We start from the raw sequence: 21,482 nt of genomic DNA on the forward strand, positions 1-21,482 counted from the left end.
CCAACACCTTCAGCTGAATATGTTTCACTTTCAAATTGGCATAGAAATCGCGCACAAAGGCACCACGGCGTCTTGAGGTTGCTGGAAAAACTTCTCCCAATGTCGTGCTATTACTTCACGACCAACATTACTCATTACAGGCGCAGTAGGATCAAAACCATTAGACATATTAAACCCACGTTCCTGCAAGATACTTTTGGATAAAAATTATTGATAATGCGCTTGACCCGTGTCATCCCAAAAATGTTTCACATCACGAGCGGGGGAAGACGAAGAGGATGTGCCATATTTCAATTTATTCTTAGGGTCCATCTATCAAACACTTGGTAGGCAAAATTTTCTCAAAATAATTCCAAGCACACTCCAATGAACTCAATTCCCCCAAACCTGCAATTCACAACACCAATAAAGAACCCACTTCAAAATAAAATAAAATAAAAAACACCCCTCAATTGAACCAACAAACTCCATTCATCACCCTTTCAACTTGTTCAACCAATAGATTATTGAAAGCTTGCACACCTCCAATATAACTTACCGCACAATCACATAGGAACCCACGTTAGAGATCAAAAAATTTCACCTTTTTATCCAATGTGCTCGCCCCTGTGCACCTTTTAGAATTTTAGAAGGCACGATTTAAGGTGATGAGAAGTGGGTGATATGTGAAGAATAGATGAAGGTTAGATGGTGTGGTTTAGGTATAGTTTGATGTGGATTCGTTGAGAAATATAGAGAGTAGAGGCGGCAGATAGTAAGGGATTTAGGTTTTAGAAGAAGAATATATGAGGGAGAGAGAGATATATCGGGCCTGTATCAACGGCGGAGTGGGCGCGCTTGCTAATAGGGGCGGGTGCGCATAGGTCGCGAGGTAGGCTTAATATTTGCTCGGGAGAAGCATGGGCGCTCAAATAAAGAGGAGCGGGCACACATATTTCACGACTTTAGGAGAATATTAACTCAGGAAATTCGCGGATGCGCCAAGAGAGAGAGAGGAGGGCGCACATAGGGTTCTGATTTGACTCCCTTTAATGTGTAAGACCATGCGCGGGCGTGCATAAACTTCTCTCTGGACTCGTTTTTACACTTCAAACTACGTGCGGGCGCCTATGGACATGTGTGGGTGCACATATGGTTCTTACTTTAGGTACCTAAAACCTGGAAAAATTCGAGAAATTAGAGGAAGAATAAAGAGAGGAATAAGCAAGGCACTAAGATATAATGAAATAACCAAATTCGAAGAAAAACAAAAGCAAAAGAAAAATAATATAAAATGGTTTTGTTGCCTTCCAAATAGCGTTTGATTTAGAGTCGTCAGCCCGACTTTCGCCAGTCTTAGGCATGGTTAACATTCCGCACTTCGTTCCCAAAATAATGCTTAACCCTCTTCCCGTTCACTTTAATCGTTCTCCCATTTGGACAGCGCAGCCCGATAGCACCATGCGGAAACACTTGCTCGACGATAAATGGTCCAGACCAACGCGACTTCAATTCGCCTGGAAATAATTTCAAACGAGAGTTAAATAAAAGAACGTGCTGGCCTGGTTCAAATTCCCGTCTCACAATTTGTTTATCATGCCACTTATTGGTTTGTTCTTTATAAATCTTGGCATTCTCATATACTTCATTTCGGAACTCATCACTCATTAAATTGCAATTTTCGCAACTCCCCGGACACTTCAAGATCGACGTTCAGCTTCTTCACAACCCAATATTCTTTATGCTCCAACTCCAATGGCAGATTACATGATTTTACATACACCAATTTATAGGGAGACATCCCAATGGGTGTCTTGAATGCGTTGTGATATGCCCAAAGAGCATCGTCCAGCTTAGTGGCCCAATCTTTCCGATTTGTTTTCACTGTCTTTTCCAATATTTGCTTAATTTCTCTATTAGAGATCTCGGATTGGCCATTGGTTTGTGGATGGTATGCACATGACACCTTATGCTTGACACCATACTTTGTGAGCAAGGTATTAAAAATTTTATTACAAAAGTGCGTAACTTCATCACTTATTATTGCTCGCGGAGTGCCGAACCTAGTGAAAATATTCTTTTGTAGAAATTTTACTACAACACGAGCATCGTTAGTAGAGGTGGCAATTGCTTTCACCCACTTCGAAACATAATACACAACTAGTAAAATATAAGTGTAACCAAAGAAAAGGAGAAATGGACCCATAAAGTCAATACCCGACACATCAAAAAGTTCAACTTCTAATATATTTGTGAGGGGTAATTCATGCTTTCGAGAAATATTCCCAGTCCTTTGACACTTATCACAAGATTTCACCAAGGTATAACTATCTTTAAACATATTAGGCCAATAAAAACCAGATTGTAATACCTTAGCCGCAGTCCATGATGCTCCGAAGTGACCTCCATATGGTTCAGAATGAAATTTCTCCAAAATTTCTTGTGCTTCTTGACCCGCCACACATTTCCTAATCACTTGATTAGTGCATCGCTTGAACACATAAGGCTCATCCCAAAGATAGAACTTAATGTCATGGAAAAATTTCTTTTTCTGATGGCGGTTCAAATCTGGAGGTATAATACTACACGAAAAAAAGTTAGCTATATCAGCAAACCATGGGAGGGCAGAACTTACCTCAAATATTTGTTCATCCGTGTTAGAACCTAATGGGGGGGATTTAGGTTATATTGGCAACTTTAGCAATTTAAAGCGATTATGCAAGTATGCAAGCGGAAGATTTAAAGCAATCAAGATAAATGCGGTAAATAAATGCGTAAAGTAAATAAAGCAGTAAAAGAGATAGGATATGTTTATGGAAGTTCGACAATAAATCGTCTACGTTTCCACTTCTTGGTTAAGGTCAATTAACCAAGGATCAACTAGCACTTCAAAAGTCTTGGCCTTCATGGCTCCAATGATAGCCGTACAACAACACGATCACCGTGACGATAGATTTACAACTCGATACAACTTTGCCTTAAGGGATCTAAGGATAGCCTCACAGCTTGAAACAACTCGGGCTTCACACTCGAGTGAATACTCGATACAAATATATTTTGAGGGACTCGAAATAGGCTTCAAATGCTTGAAAGATTGCTTGAATATTGCTTGAAGGATGAGAGACTTGAAGGTGAGTTTCTTGATTCCAAATGACCTTGGAATGCCTCTATTTATAGTGCAAATTCGGTTGAGATCGTTGCGTTTGTTAAGTAGATCGTTGCGTCCGTTAGGCATACTGCAGCTTTGGTCGGACGAATTATTCCTTAATTTTTGGATCATGTTTTTGACTGAGATCGTTTCGTCCGTTCTCCAGTTCGTTGCATCCGTTCGGCATCAATTTCCATGTTTTGTTTTAGGCATGAACGTTGCTTCCGATCTGGACTTCGTTGCTTCCGTTTTTTGAGCATTACAAGACTTCAGAATAACTTCCAAGATTTTATCTGCCAATGAAAATATAATCTGCAAAGATTCATTGTAAATGATTAGTAAAAATAACCTAGTTTTAAAATTATCAAAACAAGATAAGTTATCGCATTAAAAACATTAATCTCGTCTATGAGATTTGTATGCATTTAAGGCATAACAATCTCCCCATTTTTTATAATCACAAAACTTGGTTATACAATAAATAAATATGCAATATTTTAAATCAAATTAATATACGCATAAAAGCTTCTCCTATGTTGAAAACAAGTTAATAACATTTTTAAAACATAATCAAGTTTTATTCTCCCTCTTTCTATTTTATTAATTTCATTAAACATTTAACCAAATTAAATCTCCCCATTTTTGTGATAATGAAAAAGCTAATAAATAAAAAACACAATGTAATAAAAAATTCATTAATAAAGAAATTTCAAATACAATTTAAGTACAACAAAGATATAAAACTAAGAAGCGTCATCCGAAGGGTCTTGATAATAGTTTTCTTCCAACAAATTGAGTCTATCATTGACAGCATCAAAAGAGTTTCACATCTCTGAATTCAAGTCCGTGGTAGATGTCTGAATAGACTGAATAACAGAGAAGTTGCGATCCAAATTGAGTTCTAGCTGCTGAAGATACTCAAAAAGTCAATCGGAAGATGGAGCTGATGTAGGCGGAGGCTGAGGCATCATAGGTGGAGAAAAAATTAGCTCACCATAATCAAACATAGTTGTAGAATATGGAGGAACCGTAGAAGAGGAAGGAATATCCGGGTTAGTATAACCACTAGGAAATCCTTGCTCTTGAACATACGGAGGAAGGGAAGAAAAAAGAATATGAAAATGAGTAACATGATGAAAACGAGTAAAAGCATACTAGGATCATGCACCCATCAAGAGAATACTTGATTCCATGACAAATACGTTTTAAGAATGGAGGTATGATCAAGAGTATGTGTCTCGGTGATAGGTGTTCTGTCCAAGTCATCAAAAACTATGTCAAAATGAAGGCAAACAAGATTATATTAAAATCGTATGGAAGGCAAAAGGAAGGCTAAATTTCTTTGAATTCTTTGCGATATAGTTGATATGAATTCTTAATGTATGGAAGGCAAACAAGATTATATTAAAATCGTACCCTCAATCCAATAACAAAAGAAATCAAGAAGTTGCCCAACCTTGAAAACAAGCAAAGGTTTTGGAATATTCACCTCTAGTTTACTTGAAACTAGCAACAAACAATCACAAAGAGAAAAACAATTGATTACAACGGGACCTTCAGAAAACCTGTTTCTGACAACCCACGAGGATAATCAATCGAAAAACGCCACAAAGTTGAAAACTTTGATAAGTTTGATTTTTGGGTAAGCAAAAGCTTAATAAAATTCTAGAGAGAATTTTAATTGATAAATATCAAAATCTGAATTCTATATTAATAATGAATGTTTTTGTTGTATTTATAATACAACTACAAATAATAAAAGATATCGCGAAATAACTCAAAAATATATATCTAAAGATGTGATAATATCTTCCTAAAAGTTTCCTAGTAGGAATAAAAGACTAAAAATAAGAAAATAATTCCAAAAATATCAAAGTTCTTGCACACACACAAACATACCAAACTGTGTGTAAAAACACGAGGTGCGGGCACGCAAGGATGACGCGCGTGCGCGCATAGCTCTCTGTCCATCAGGAAGGTGCGGGCGCGCATGGGCTTCTGTCCATCCTCTTCAAAAATCACACAGATGCGCGCGGGCGCGCTGGAAGTGGCGCGGGCGCGCATGCCTCTCGGGTCCTGTCACCTATTTTTGTGTTTTCTTTGATATTTTCTCCATTCTCTTGACTTCTTTGGACTTCAATAAGATTGTAACATTCCCCAAAGTATTCTTCAGACATTCCAATGCTTTCTTGACAATTCATCATCAATGATTGAAGTGCTTCCTTGAACTTCTTAGCTCGACCTCTCGTAATTGGTCCTCGAGGCATCTCCAACGGGTCCTTAACCATGTGATCAACATGCGAGCTATCCGTAATCGCATCATCCTCCCCTTCTTGAAAAGGATTTGTCCTCAAATCGTGATCATCACCTACATCAAACAACGACAAGTCAGAAACATTAAAAGTAGTAATTACATTATACTTGTAGTGACCCAACCCGGATCCACTACCTAATCAGAGTTATAGTAAAAGCGCACGCAATAAAAGCTTAAAGCGTAAAGAGCGGATAATTAAAATACAACAAATCCAATCGGCAGAATACAACCGACGCTATCACAAGTGTATAAATACTGTTTATACAACCAAATCGAAGGTTCAGGGTAAATAAATACCTACCCTCTACAACCTCGCACTCCCCAAAGATCAATCCTGCTGAGAGCCGCCTGGACCGTCCAGCCTCAAACCTGCCCCGCTACAAGGTACACAATACCCAAACACAGGGGCGTGAGCTAGAACGCTCAATACGAAGCAATGATATAAATACAAATATGCGCAAACAGATGATTTAAAACTCAAGTGAAAACACTTGCTCATGGCCCCGGGAATATACAGTACCGGCTAGAGAGCTACTCCACGGGGTACTCGTATATTCCATATCAGGGCTGAGCCAACCCCATCCTGACCCGAATCCAAAACAGGATACAAGCCTCATATGGAAATTGTCAAACCTGACTCGAGTCCAAAATGAGATCATTGTTCCCTATGGAGACTGTCAATGACTCACATCTCTCCGGATGCAGTCACACGTAAAATCATGTATGTGCTAAGGCAGTAAAACATGCTAAAACACGATAAATCATATAGCACATACTCATGCAACATACAGGCAAATATATCATGCCGGCTTTCTCGGTCAGTACTTATGTACCTCTAACACTGCTGGTCAAACCTAGCTCCACTGACCTAGACTCCAAGCCTACTAGTCCAGTCTACTGTTACTACAATGCAAATATCCATGCATCAACAATTTAGCTCTAAAAGCCTTAATTAAGCTATTGCATACTCCTAAATATTTTTAGGATGCCAATGCTATACCTGCGTCCGTCATTAGCCCTTTGCTGACGATAGCCTCAAAACTAGGCCGTAGCTCCGCGATGACGTTTAGATCACTAAGCCACTTTCGGATTCCCCGTAGGACGCCTAGATCTCCCTAGATCTGAGTTAGAAGGCTTAGGAATCAGAGAGAAGAGAGGAAATTGGTGTGAGAAATGAATTCTCAAACCCTCTATTTATAGGCGATGTTCGGTACCTCCGAACCTAGTTCGGAACGTCCGATCACAATCGGAACTTCCGATTGCCCCTTCGGAGCTTCCGATCGCCCGATATTTCATCAGCCATTATGTCACCTTGCTGACGTAACCGATGACGTGTACATTGAGTCCGATCGGAGCTTCCGATCTTGCCGACGGAGCTTCCGATTTCGATCGGAGCCTCCGATCCTGGCACGGAGCTTCCGATCCACTTCGGATCCTCCGAACTCCTCTTCGGATCGTCCGATCCTGCTGAACCAATTCAACTAATTCGAGTGATCTGAATCCATTTCTAAAGTCCGTTATCCCAACAGGAACTTACTTAATCATGTTTTACTTAATCTAAACATGATCACGTGATTAATTACTCATTAATCACTAATTAAAAATGAGGGTTACTACATTCTCCCCCACTTAAAAAATTTTGTCCTCGAAATTACATCTTAAGGAAAACATAGTACGCAAAATCAATGCTCTTATTACAACTGAACAATATACATTCGATACAACAGAGTACAAAATTTTAAAACAACTCGGGGTGCTCGGCTAACATCCGACTCTCCAACTCCCAAGTACCTTCCTCTGTACCTCTGCGTTGCCACTGTACCATCACCAACAGTATGCGTTTGTTACAAAGAACCTTGTCCTTCCTATCGAGAATCCTGAGAGGTTTCTCCACATATGACAAATCGTGGTCTAGTTTCACCTCAGTCGGACGCAAGATGTGGGACTGATCCGCCACGTACTGTCTCAACAAAGACACGTGAAACACATCATGAATCTTCGAAAGATTCGGTGGCAAGACTAGACGATAAGCCACGTCTCCAACTTTCTCGAGAATCTCGAAAGGACCAATAAATCTTGGTGACAACTTACCCTTGAGACCAAACCTCATCACCTTCCGGAAAGGTGACACACGCAAGAAAACATACTATCCTACCTCAAAATGAAGTGGTCTGCAGTGAGTGTTCGCATAGCTAGCCTGTCGATCCTGGGCTGTCTTAACCCTGCGTCGGATCAACTCTACTACATCAATCATCTGCTGAATCATTTGAGGACCCTCAACCTGACGCTCACCAACCTCGTCCCAAAACAAAGGTGTACGACAATGGCGTCCATAAAGAGCCTCAAATAGTGCCATGCCAATGCTGCGATGGAAACTATTGTTGTAGGCGAACTCCACTAATGGTAAATGATCATGCCACGCTGGACCAAAGTCCATCACCGCTGCGCGAAGCATATCCTCTAGAGTGCGAATAGTACGTTCCGACTGTCCGTCCGTCTCTGGATGATAAGCCGTACTCAAGCTCAAAGTAGTACCAAGGGCTCGTTGGAAACTACCCCAAAATCTCGAGTTGAATCTCGGATCTCTATCGTTGACAATGCTCAACGGAATCCCATGCAATCGAACAATCTCCCGCACATACAATTGCGCCATCCTATCAAAGGTGTAATCGCGGTTATAGGGAAGAAAATGCGCTGACTTCGACAACCGATCCACGACAACCCAAATAGCATCACAATTCCTGGAAGACATAGGCAAGTGGGTGACAAAGTCCATCGTCACATGCTCCCACTTCCATTCAGGAATCTCTAAGCTGTGAAGTAACCCCCCGGGTTGTCTAAACTCTGCCTTGACTTGTTGACACACAAGGCATTGGGACACAAACTGATAAACGCTGCGCTTCATCCCTTTCAACCAAAATCGAGTGCGAAGATCCTTATACATCTTCATGCTGCCTGGATGTATAGAAAATCGACTGCGGTGAGCTTGCGATAAGATCTCATCCCTCAAAGTAGAATCCTTGGGTACCACAACTTGACAAGAAAGACACAACAGAGCGTCTCCTTGTAAATGAAAACCAGAAGTATTATCACCCTCAGCCAGGCAGGCCAACTTCTGAGTTTTCAGATCAGAATTCTGAGCTTCCCGGATTCGTCTGTATAGCGCTGGCTCTGCAAGCACAGAAGAAACACGAATCCCTTGTTGTTCTTTCTTATGACGGAACGTGAATCCCAAAGAACAACACTCCTCCACTGCCTTCGAAACCAAACTGGTACGAAGGGAACTCACATAAACTTTGCGACTAAGCGCATCAGCAACGGGATTTGAAGAACCTGGATGGTACTTGATCTCACAATCGTAATCCTTCAACAGATCCATCCAACGATGCTGCCGCATGTTCAACTCAGCCTGAGTGAACAGATATTTCAAACTCTTATGATCGGTGAAGATCTCGAATCGTTCTCCATACAAATAGTGACGCCATATCTTAAGAGCAAAGACAATGGCTGCAAGCTCTAAATCATGTACGGGATAGTTCTCCTCATGAGTCTTCAGCTGTCTGGAAGCATAAGCTATCACGTGGCCATTCTGAGTCAACACACACCCCAAACCCTGGAGAGAAGCGTCGGTGAAGAATACAAAACCACCTGATCCAGACGGTAAGGCAAGAACTGGAGCTGTCGTCAGACGACGTCTCAACTCACAAAAACTATCTTCACAAGCATCAGACCAAACGAAAGAAACGTCTTTCTTCGTCAAATGAGTCAAAGGCTTAGATATCTGAGAGAAATTCTCCACAAAACGACGATAGTATCCTGCTAAACCAAGGAAACTACGAATCTCAGAAGCTGTAGTCGGACGTGACCAATTCAAAATAGCCTTTGTCTTGCTAGGATCCACAGATACGCCCTCCTGAGAAATGACATGACCAAGGAACACAACTCGATCAATCCAAAAGTCACACTTACTCAGTTTTGCGTACAACTGTCTCTCCCTCAAGACCTACAGTACAGTATAGAGATGGTAGGCATGCTCATCCACGCTGTGAGAGTACACCAAAATGTCATCGATGAACACCACCACGAACTTATCCAAAAAGTCGCGGAAAACTCTGTTCATCAGATCCATAAAAACAGCTGGAGCATTCGTCAAACCAAACGGCATAACTAGAAACTCATAGTGTCCATACCGCATATGAAATGCTGTCTTAGGAACGTCCTCCTGTCGATCTCGCAACTGATGATACCCAGACCGAAGATCAATCTTCGAGTAGATAGAAGTACCCTGCAACTGATCAAAGAGGTCATCTATCCGCGGAAGAGGATACTTATTCTTCACTGTCGCTTGATTCAATTGACGGTAGTCAATACACAACCGCATCGAACCATCCTTCTTCTTGACAAACAGTACTGGGGCTTCCCATGGCGAAACGCTAGGTAGAATATAACCCTTATCAAGAAGATCTTGCAATTGCTTCTGCAGCTCTTTCATTTCTGACGGTGCCAATCGGTAAGGAGTTCTAGAAATCGGTGCAGTCCCTGGCACTAACTCAATGCCAAACTCAATTTCCCTTACTGGTGGAAAACCTGGAATCTCCTCCAGAAACACATCTGGAAAGTCACGAACCACTGGTATCTCTCGGATATCTGGTTCTCCTAAGGATGCGTCAATGGCGTAGATAAGGTAGCCTTCCCCGCCAGACTCTAAGGCATGCCGGGCCTTCAAAGCTGAAACCACTGGCATCGGGGGTCGCGCTCCCTCACCATAGAAATACCATGACTCGTCATCCTCTGGACGAAACTGAACAAACCTCTGATAGCAATCCACTATCGCTCGGTAGGTAGTCAATAGATCTATCCCAATGATGCAATCAAAATCCTCCATCGCTAGAATCATTAGGTTCGCACTAAGCTGATGTCCCTCGAAATCCAAAACACAACCCACAACTAGACTCTTGGCTAAAACCTCGCTACCCATAGGAGTAGAAACCACTAATAACACGTCTAAAAGAATATATGGCAACTTATACTTCTTAGCAAAACGTGCTGAGACAAAAGAATGTGATGCACCGGTATCAATTAAAACATATGTAGGAAAACCACAAAAACTACAGATACCTGCAATCATTCGATCGCTGTCAGCCTCTGCCTGCTCCTAGTTAAGCGCAAAGACCTGACCCTGGGCACGTGGCCTCAACGAAGAATGACCCCGAGAAGGAGTCTGAGTAGGCTGTCTCTGAGACTGCTGCGGATGCTGGCGCTGCTGCGAATACTGCTGCTGAAAAGGTGGCTGCTGGTACTAAGGTGGCTGAACAGATGCCTGAGAACCTCCGGAACCTCCGGTCGATCGACCGCACTGCCCTGGCGGATGTCTGCGTTGGCACTGACGACAACGGTTCGGCCTTTGGCCACCAAAGTTATGCACTCCACCAAATCCAGAGGAAGAAGAAAAAGTACCTCCTGGCTTCTTGAAGGACTGTCCTCTCGGACCCAAAGGACTAGAGCTCGCTGGCCGGGAAGAAGAAGAATAAAGTCCTCTGTTCCTCCGAATACTGTCCTCGGCCTGGCGACAACGGTCCACCAAATCCTCGTAAGTCCCATCGGCGCCCACTGCAACCATACGATGAATGTCAGGGTTCAACCCCTGCAGGAAATGATCAAACTTTGCCATAGAACTATCAGCAATATGAGGACAAAAGGGTAGCAGATCAAAGAACTTCTGCTGGTACTCCTCAATCGTCATCGTCCCCTGTCGCAAACTCAACAACTCACTGGCTTTTGCCTGTCGAAGAGCTGGAGGAAAATAAAATCTCTCATAAGCAGTACAGAACTCCACCCAAGTAGCTGCACCTCTAGCTGCTATGAACGGTGCGGAAGTAGATCTCCACCACTTCCTCGCTCTGCCCTCAAGAATAAAGGCAAGAATCTCCATCCTATCCTCAGCCGTGCAACGGAACTCCTGGAAGCATTGCTCCATCCTCTCCATCCAATCCTCTGCCTCTTCAGCTGTCTCACCACCCGTCAAAGGCTTCGGGCTAACTTCTTTGAATCTACGTATGCTCACTCGCCTGCGCTCCTCGGGCTGTCCCCGACGTCTACGATCGTCCGGATCGCCCCAACGACCGCCGTCTACGCTACCGTGACTCTCGTCGTAATCTGCCATCTGTTACATAAGAACAGATAATTACTTAATCCGCTTTACAATATTCCCAAAGCAATACGTCCTCTCTGATACCAAAAATGTAGTGACCCAACCCGGATCCACTACCTAATCAGAGTTATAGTAAAAGCGCACGCAATAAAAGCTTAAAGCGCAAAGAGCGGATAATTAAAATACAACAAATCCAATCGGCAGAATACAACCGACGCTATCACAAGTGTATAAATACTGTTTATACAACCAAATCGAAGTTTCAGGGTAAATAAATCCCTACCCTCTACAACCTCGCACTCCCCAAAGGTCAATCCTGTTGAGAGCCGCCTGGACCGTCCAGCCTCAAACCTGCCCCGCCACAAGGTACACAATACCCAAACCCAGGGGCGTGAGCTAGAATGCTCAATACGAAGCAATGATATAAATACAAATATGTGCACACAGATGATTTAAAACTCAATTGAAAACACTTGCTCATGGCCCCGGGAATATACAGTACCAGCTAGAGAGCTACTCCACGGGGTACTCGCATATTCCATATCAGGGCTGAGCCAACCCCATCCTGACCCGAATCCAAAACAGGATACAAGCCTCATATGGAAACTGTCAAACCTGATTCGAGTCCAAAATGAGATCATTGTTCCCTATGGAGACTGTCAATGACTTACATCTCTCCGGATGCAGTCACACGTAAAATCATGTATGTGCTAAGGCAGTAAAACATGCTAAAACACGATAAATCATATAGCACATACTCATGCAACATACAAGCAAATATATAATGCCGGCTATCTCGGTCAGTACTTACGTACCTCTAACACTGCTGGTCAAACCTAGCTCCACTGACCTAGATGTTGGAAAACTGGCGTTCAGATCAATCACGATTGATACCCGGTGCAGCGGAAGTTTAAAATTTTTTATTATGGAACAATTCCATAGTGTGGGTATCAACCGTTTAACGATTAAATTATAAGTGTGTGTAAAATTAAATAACTATTATTAAATTTTACCTTCAATCTCGAATCGAGATTATTGGACTCCAACAGATTTCTCTGCTCTTGTTGTCTCTCCCTGGAACCGATGAACTCCTTCAATCAGGTCCACGAATGGAGGTTTAATCCCTCTGATAGATTGCACTAGAAAATCTATCAGAAGTTTTCTACGAAGAGAATAAACGAATTTGATTCGCTATTCCAGACTGCAATTCAAAATCACAGACCGGAATTTCTCACGCAGAGAAGGGAGGGGGGCGGCCGAAATATTTGAGAGAGAGGAGGCTAGGGTTTTCGAAATTTTTCTCTCAAAATTATGACCAGTTGTATCTAATTTCCGTACTGCAATAACTTATTTATAATGCAGGCCACTAACACCTTAGGGCCCATTAGTCATAAGTTGAGGCCCGACAAGCAAAGCCCGCATGTTCAGAAATTAATATAAAATTCATCGTGACTCCGATTGATAAACCGATTTTACCAATGTGCACAGAAACCATTTCTGCACATTTTAAAGTCAAGATAAATTTTCATGAATCCGAATTCAGTGGTTTTCAAAAATGTACATCCCTATGTCATTTTAGGAAATCCTACTCCCTTACTCTTATTTAAGAAGTCCAAACTTCTTTATTCATTAAATTTAACTCTTTAAATTTAACTATCTCAACGGGGATTAAAAACTCCATTACACTGTGTGACCCTCAATGGTTCAGGGATACAGCTAGCCATGGGCTCACAACTCCTTGTAACTCGGAACAACGATTTCCGACTTGCCCAACGAATCATGGTAAAGCGCCTAGCAACATCGCCCCATGATTCCCTAGGTATCACTGATAGTGCCTACAAGAACCAGTAGATTTTGGTTCGCGTACAGTACGGTCCCTTCATCCATATATCCCGATCGAATCAACAACCATTGGTATATCGAGAGTCGCTCAAGATTCGATAACTATGCAATACATCTTGAAGATCAAATTAGTGACATCGCATGTGCTACTAAGAAACCATTTCTTAAATCACATCAAGTACTCTGGCCAGAGATTCGTCACACTAATATCTCCTCAGATCGCATAGGATATCCACACTCGCAAGTATGTGGTGAATCCTTGACAACAATGCATCGACTCCTATATGTGTTGTAACTGTACCCAATCCCGACACCTGATGACCCCCATAGAGTCGATAAACGAGTCAAAGCACAGTACTAGCATATAGAGTCTCCATGATGTTTCAAGTAGTAAGGACTAATGGTGTACAACCAAAACCACGGACTTTATCCACTCGATAAGTGATAACCACTTGGAAAGTCCGGATAGGGTAGTTCGATTATTCATCCTATGAATATCCATTTGCATGCTTCGAACATCTCCATGTTCCCTACCAATGAAATGTGGTACTCCGCATCGCAAATGCTAGTCTCAAACTCGAGCGATCCTTATCCTTATTATCGGACGGCTCAATCGACTAGGAACAGTTTAGAATATACAGTGACTATAAGATGTATTTCATGATAGACATCCCCATGTTCTACCACATCTTACATACACTATAGTATATTCAAGGTCTTTATCAAAACAACAATAGTATATCACAATATAACAATATGAAGAAAGATAAAGTCATTGCCATTAATAAAAATGTAAATTATATTAAACAAAAGATCGTTTGTACAAAGAGTCATCAAAGCCCATAGCCACAAGTTGGCTCACTGGGCACCCACTCTTTCACTAGACTCCAAGCCTACTAGTCCAGTCTACTGCTACTACAATGCAAATATCCATGCATCAACAATTTAGCTCTAAAAGCCTTAATTAAGCTATTGCATACTCCTAAATATTTTTAGGATGCCAATGCTATACCTGCGTCCATCGTTAGCCCTTTGCTGACGATAGCCTCAAAACTAGGCCGTAGCTCCGCGACGACGTTTAGATCACTAAGCCACTTCCGGATTCCCCGTAGGACGCCTAGATCTCCCTAGATCTGAGTTAGAAGGCTTAGGAATCAGAGAGAAGAGAGGAAATCGGTGTGAGAAATGAATTCTCGGACCCTCTATTTATAGGCGACGTTCGGAACCTCCGAACCCAGTTTGGAACGTCCGATCACAATCGGAACTTCCGATCGCCCGATATTTCGTCAGCCATGATGTCACCTTGCTGACGTAACCGATGACGTGTACACTGAGTCCAATCGGAGCTTCCGATCTTGCCGACGGAGCTTGCGATCTCGATCGGAGCCTCCGATCCTGGCACGGAGCTTCCGATCCACTTCGGATCCATCGAACTCCTCTTCGAATTGTCCGATCCTGCTGAACCAATTCAACTAATTCGAGTGCTCTGAATCCATTTCTGAAGTCCGTTATCCCAACAGGAACTTACTTAATCTAAATAAGATCACGTGATTAATTACTTATTAATCACTAATTAAAAATGCGGGTTACTACAATACTCACCTGGAAAGTCTAATTTGTAGGCATTATCATTGATCCGCTCCAAGACATGGAAAGGTCCATCGCCTCTAGGTAACAACTTAGAATGCCGCTTCTCCGGAAAACGCTCCTTCCGCAAATGCAACCAAACCCAATCACCCGGTTCAAATACAACCTTCTTTTTACCTTTATTTGCTTGTTTCGTGTATTGCAAGTTCTTCTTTTCAATGTTTGTCTTAACCTTTTCATACAAATTTCGCACAAACTCAGCTTTCTTCTTGACATTCTCACTCATAGGTAACGACATCAAATCCAACGGAGTCAATGAGTTAAAACCATACACAATTTCAAACGGTGAATACCTCGTAGTAGAATGCACACTACGATTATAAGCAAATCCAATAAATAGCAAACATTCTTCCCAACTCTTCAAATTCTTTTTAATTATAGCACGCAACAAAGTTTCTAACGTCCTATTAACAACCTCAGTTTGACCATCCGTTTGAGGATGACATGTAGTCGAAAACAGTAATTTAGTATCAAGCTTGCACCATAATGTTTTCTAAAAGTAGCTCAAGAAACGAGTATCTCTATCAGAAACAATACTCCTAGGCATGCCATGCAATCTAACAATTTCATTAAAGAACAAGTCCGCAACATGAGATGCATCATCATATTTATGACACGCAATGAAATGAGCCATCATAGAAAATCTATCAACCACCACAAACACAGAATCCCTCCCCTTCTTAGACCTTGGTAGTCCTAAAACAAAGTCCATAGAAATATCTACCCATGGTTCACTATGAACAGGAAGTGGAGTATACAATCCATATGGTTGTGTCTTAGACTTAGCTTTCCTACAAGTAACACACTTCTCACAAATATTCTCAACATAATGTTTCATATGTGGCCAATAAAAATATTCATGCAAAGTATCATAAGTTTTAGCCACACCAAAATGTCCCATCAAACCACCCCCATGTGATTCCCTAACAAGTAACTCACGTATGGCGATTTAGGCACACACAATTTATCTTCCTTAAACAAATATCCATTATGCACGAAAAATTTATCTTTTGGACCATGCAAACATGAAGCATAAATCTCTCCAAAATCAAGATCACTAGCATATAACTCCTTCACATACTCAAATCCCAAAAACTTAGAATCTAGAGTAGATAGAAGCACATACCTTCGTGATAGAGCGTCTGCTACCACGTTTTCCTTCCCTTTCTTGTACTTGATAATGTAGGGAAAAGTTTCTACAAATGCCACCCACTTGGAATGTCTCTTACTCAGCTTTTGTTTTCCTTTGAGATGATTCAAAGACTCATGATCCGTATGAATCACAAATTCTTTTGGCCTCAAATAATGCTGCCACATCTCAAGCACGTGAACCAAGGCATAAAACTCCTTGTCGTATGTAGGATAATTCAACGCTGCTCCACTTAGCTTCTCACTAAAGTATGCAATTGGTCGTCCACCTTGCATCAAGACACCCCCAATTCCTAAGCCTGATGCATCACATTCAATTTCAAAAGTATTAGCAAAATCAGGTAATACAAGTAAATGAGCATTAATTAATTTTTGCTTAGTAATATCAAAAGACTTCTCTTGTTCCTCGCCGCAATGGAATGGAACTTTCTTCTTGATCACCGCAGTCATAGGAGCGGCCAAAGTGCTGAAATCTTTTACAAATCTCCTATAGAAACTTGCAAGACCATGAAAACTCCAAACTTGACCAATAGAAGTAGGCGTTGGCCAATCTCTAATTACACTTACCTTGTCCTCATCAACTTTGACACCTTGAGCACTCACAACAAAACCAAGAAACACAAGTTCTTTTGTACATAACACACACTTTTTCAAATTAGCATACAAATGTTCAGCTTTTAGTTTTATTAGCACAATTTTCATGTGTTCAACATGCTCATTCAAGTTCTTACTATACACCAAAATATCATCAAAATACACCACAACAAATTTTCCAATATAAGCACGCAAAACATGATTCATCAACCTCATAAAAGTACTCGGTGCATTAGTTAACCCAAATGGCATAACCAACCACTCATACAATCCATACTTAGTTTTAAAAGCAGTTTTCCATTCATCACCTTCTCTCATCCGAATTTGATGGTAACCACTCTTAAGATCAATTTTACTAAAGATGCTAGAACCATGCAATTCATCCAACATATCATCTAGTCTAGGAATAGGATGCCTATACTTGATGGTAATATTGTTAATGGCTCTACAATCAACACACATTCTTTATGAACCGTCTTTCTTAGGTACTAACAAAACAGGTACAGCACAAGGAGACATAGACTCACGCACAAATCCCTTATCGAGAAGTTAACTTACCTTCCTTTGTAGCTCTTTTGTTTCCTCCGGATTACTCCTATAAGTTGGACGATTCGGTAATGCACTTCTGGGCACAAGATCAATTTGATGCTCAATTCCCCTCAAAGGTGGTAATCTTTGAGGTAGATCCTCTGAAAATAGTTCTTCAAATTCCTGCAAGAGAGAAACAACACTGCTCGGAAGATTTCCGGCTATATTACTGGTGTTAAGGAGAATCTCCTTATAGAAAATCAATACAAGTGGAGTATGCACATGTAAAATCTCTCGCAACTCACTTTTTTGGGCCATATATATTTTTTAATCGGCCTCTTTCCTCTCATTTTTTCTTCATCTTTTTTTCTTTCATTTTTTTTCTAAGGTTATCTCACTTTTTTGTTCACTCTTTTTTTCGGCCTCTTCTCTCTTTTTATTTTTCAAATGATCCTCCAATACTTGTTTTGGAGTCATAGGCAACAACACAACAGACTCTTTTTGTGATGCCCGGGGCTTAAGAGGCAGGGAGTGATCGCCGGTGCCAAGAGGTTGCACGGACAATGAGCGGCTCCTGATAGGCTTCTAGGCGGAGGGAGACATGAATGAACCGATCCCGTGCCGGAATGAGAGGGATTCTGAGACTGTATAGGTATGGGACTACATGGTTGAGGAGGGTTTAAAAGATTTCATATGTACTATTCATATCAAGAAGGTGCATCTTCTTTTCGGAAGCTCATCACATAAGAACTCCAAAGTTAAGCGTGCTTGACTTGGGGCAATTATAGGATGGGTGACCCCCTGGGAAGTTTTACAGGGTGCGTGTGAGTGAGGAAATAAGCACGTTGAAAAGACTCGTCTTGATACAGTGGGGTGTTACAAGTGGTATCAAAGCCGACCTCTCTTAGTACGGTATGGTTCGGGGACGAACCAAGCGGAAGCTGGTGGGCATGTGACGCCCGGGGCTTAAGAGGCAGGGAGTGATCGCCGGTGCCAAGAGGTTGCACGGACAATGAGCGGCTCTTGATAGGCTTCTAGGCGGAGGAAGACATGAATGAACCGATCCCGTGCCGGAATGAGAGGGATTCTGAGACTGTGTAGGTATGGGACTACATGGTTGAGGAGGGTTTAAAAGATTTTATATGTACTATTCATATCAAGAATGTGCATCTTCTTTTCGGAAGCTCATCACATAAGAACTCCAAAGTTAAGCGTGCTTGACTTGGGGCAATTATAGGATGAGTGACCTCCTGGAAAGTTTTCCAGGGTGCGTGTGAGTGAGGACATAAGCACGCTGAAAAGACTCGTCTTGATACAGTGGGGTGTTACACTTTTTTCATAGTAAAAGAATAACGATTCTTAAAACCATCATGTGTCACCTTCCTATCAAATTGCCACGGTCTACCCAACAAGATATGACAGGCTTGCATAGGAACAACATCACATAACACTTCATCCTCATATTTACCAATTGAGAAAGACACCACATGTAGTGACCCTTACCCGGATCACCTACTAAACAGAACTTAGGCATGCAATTAACTTAATTAAACAGATATCAGAATAAAACTGCGGAATCCAATAACATTATACAATCCCAAGTAAAGGAATCTGTAATTATCCAATAATATACAACCAAATCGAATAGCTGTATAAACCCAAACAACAGTAATAAAACCTAGACGAAGCTCCAGCTGGCCAACCACTGACTAGCCCCTCCTGGATCCACCCTCCTCGTCCAATCGCAAACCTGCCCCATGGAATAGGGTGTCCAGAAAACACAGAGTACGAGACGTGAGCATAAAACGCTCAGTGCGAGAGTATGAGTATACATGCATGCAAAGTGAACTCCCTATAGACTCGAGGTCAAGGATCAGATAACAGAGACAGACCGGGCCCTGGTATGTAGCACGCTATGCCGTCGCTTCAGGAGGTGACTCCCATACCGAGATAAACGTGGAAACGCCGGACCCAAATCGATGGAAGTCCATCCACTAACAGGATAGGGTACAACCCTACTAACAGACATCTCGAAGGAGATACAGCAAGATGCAAATGAATGCAGCATAATATCATGACATATAAATCATGCAGTCACATAATACATGCATACTCAGTCAGGATATCTCGAACAGTACTTTCGTACCTCAAAACAGTGAAAGCTCTACCAACTCTAGGTCCACGCCTATAGTCTGCTCTACACTGCCAAATGATACCACTATCATCAAAGTGCTCTAAAAGCCTTAACTAAGCTATTGCATACTCCTAAATATTTATAGGAAGCAAAAGCTATACCTTCGTCCGTCGTTAGCCCTTTGATGTCGATGCCTCCAGAACTTGGGCACGACTCCGCTACGACTACCGAACGCCTCTCCGACCTCCGGACCAAGCCTAAGAAGACTAGAACAGCTCCAAAAGGACTAGAAAGGAAAGGAGAACTCGGAATTGGCAAATGAAAGTGAAGTCTCGGCCTTCTATTTATAGACAATGATCGGAACTTCCGATCCTTGATCGGAACGTCCGAACCTCGATCGGAACGTCCGATCCTGTCATCGGAGCTTCCGAAGATCCTGATCTGCCACGTGTCAAAATATCATTTGACGACTCCGGATAGGGGTGATCGGAGCTTCCGGTCCTGATCGGAGCTTCCGATCCAACCACACGTCATGCCTGACGTAATAACATCGGTGCCTCCGATCGCTCATCGGAGCTTCCGATCCTGTTCGGAGCTTCCGATCGTGCCTTCGGAGCTTCCGCTCCGTCCAATACCCAATTCAATTAATTAGCATTAATCCTTTAATTACTCAATTAGGGCACGGGCTACTACACCACAACTCGCCTAGTCACTCTCACTTCAGAACTATCATTAAACCACTGCAATTTATATGGTTGAGGATGCTTTAAAGTAGGCAGACTCAATTTTTCAACAAGCTCACTTCTCGCGACGTTGGTATAGCTACCCCCATCAATGATGACACTACATACTTTGTTTTTCACAAAGCATCTAGTATGAAACAAATTTTTCCTTTGATTTTCTTCCTCCTCCTTTTGTTGCACATTCAACACTCTCCTAGTTACCAACAACTCACCAACAACTGCATTACATCCCTTGTCATCGGAATCCTCCAACGCAGGCATATCATCATAATTCTCTTCCTCACTATCCGATTCAATCTTACCACCATCATTCACAATCATTATTTTTTTATTAGGACACTGACTAGAAATATGACCAAGACCTTGACATCTAAAGCATTTAATGTCCCTAGAGCGATTATAGGGAGTTTCAGATTTACCTTGCACTCCTTGCTTTGGCGTTTCTTGCTTGCTGTCAACTTTTGGTTTGGACACCGTCTTGACATCCTCTCGTTTGCCAACGTTTGGATGCCAAGGTGTAGTAGCTCCACCACCCGAGGACACTCGACCAATGCCTCTCCTTTTAAGCTGTAGCTCCACTTTCATAGCTAATTGTACCATCTCCTCAAGATCCACACAATGTCGTAGCTCCACTTGGTCTTGAATATCTCTATTCAAACCACACAGAAATCGAGCCATGGTTGCCTCACTATCCTCTTCAATGTTAGCCCGAATCATAGTAATCTCCAACTCCTTGGAGTAGTCCTCTACACTCCTCGAGCCTTGCTTCAAATTCTGCAATCGCTTAAACATATCATGATAATAGTAATTAGGAACAAACCTTTTCTTCATTATTTGCTTCATCTCTTCCCATGTTTCAACAGGCCTCTCACGATTTCTCCTCCTAGTTGTAACAAGCTGATCCCACCAAATTAGAGCATAGTCCACAAACTCAACAACCGCTAACTTTATTTTTTTCGAATCGCTGTAGTTGTGGCAATCAAATACCGATTCCACTCTCATCCCCACTCCAAATAAGCCTCCGGATCAGATTTCCCATGAAACAATGGAATTTTCATCTTAATCTCACTAATATTCCCATCTTCTCTACCCCCTTCAGTATATCTCCCTCGCATTGCTTCTTTTCTATTTCTTCCATCCTCTTGACCTCGCCTATTCCTACCCAAATTCTCACCAAAACTCTCATCATCCTCACTAACTTCAAGTTTACTTATTCTTTCATGCATCATTTCCAACTCAGCTCTCATCGCTTC

At 41.9% G+C, this 21,482-nt stretch overlaps 1 protein-coding gene across 1 annotated transcript; it reads right to left on the minus strand.

Annotated features, from left to right (window-relative positions):
• Positions 1-1,639: 1,639 nt before the first annotated feature.
• Positions 1,640-21,231, minus strand: LOC140860994 (uncharacterized). The gene is made up of 8 exons (XM_073263993.1): positions 20,656-21,231; positions 20,431-20,526; positions 17,383-17,535; positions 16,657-16,717; positions 16,408-16,529; positions 15,037-15,253; positions 2,351-2,547; positions 1,640-2,278 (listed from the first exon to the last, which is right to left on the minus strand). Exons 1-8 carry the CDS (start codon positions 21,229-21,231, stop codon positions 1,640-1,642), a joined length of 2,061 nt encoding a protein of 686 aa, XP_073120094.1.
• Positions 21,232-21,482: the final 251 nt, after the last annotated feature.

Source organism: Henckelia pumila, chromosome 4 (assembly GCF_033568475.1).
Source record: "Henckelia pumila isolate YLH828 chromosome 4, ASM3356847v2, whole genome shotgun sequence".
Classification (NCBI taxonomy): domain Eukaryota; kingdom Viridiplantae; phylum Streptophyta; class Magnoliopsida; order Lamiales; family Gesneriaceae; genus Henckelia; species Henckelia pumila.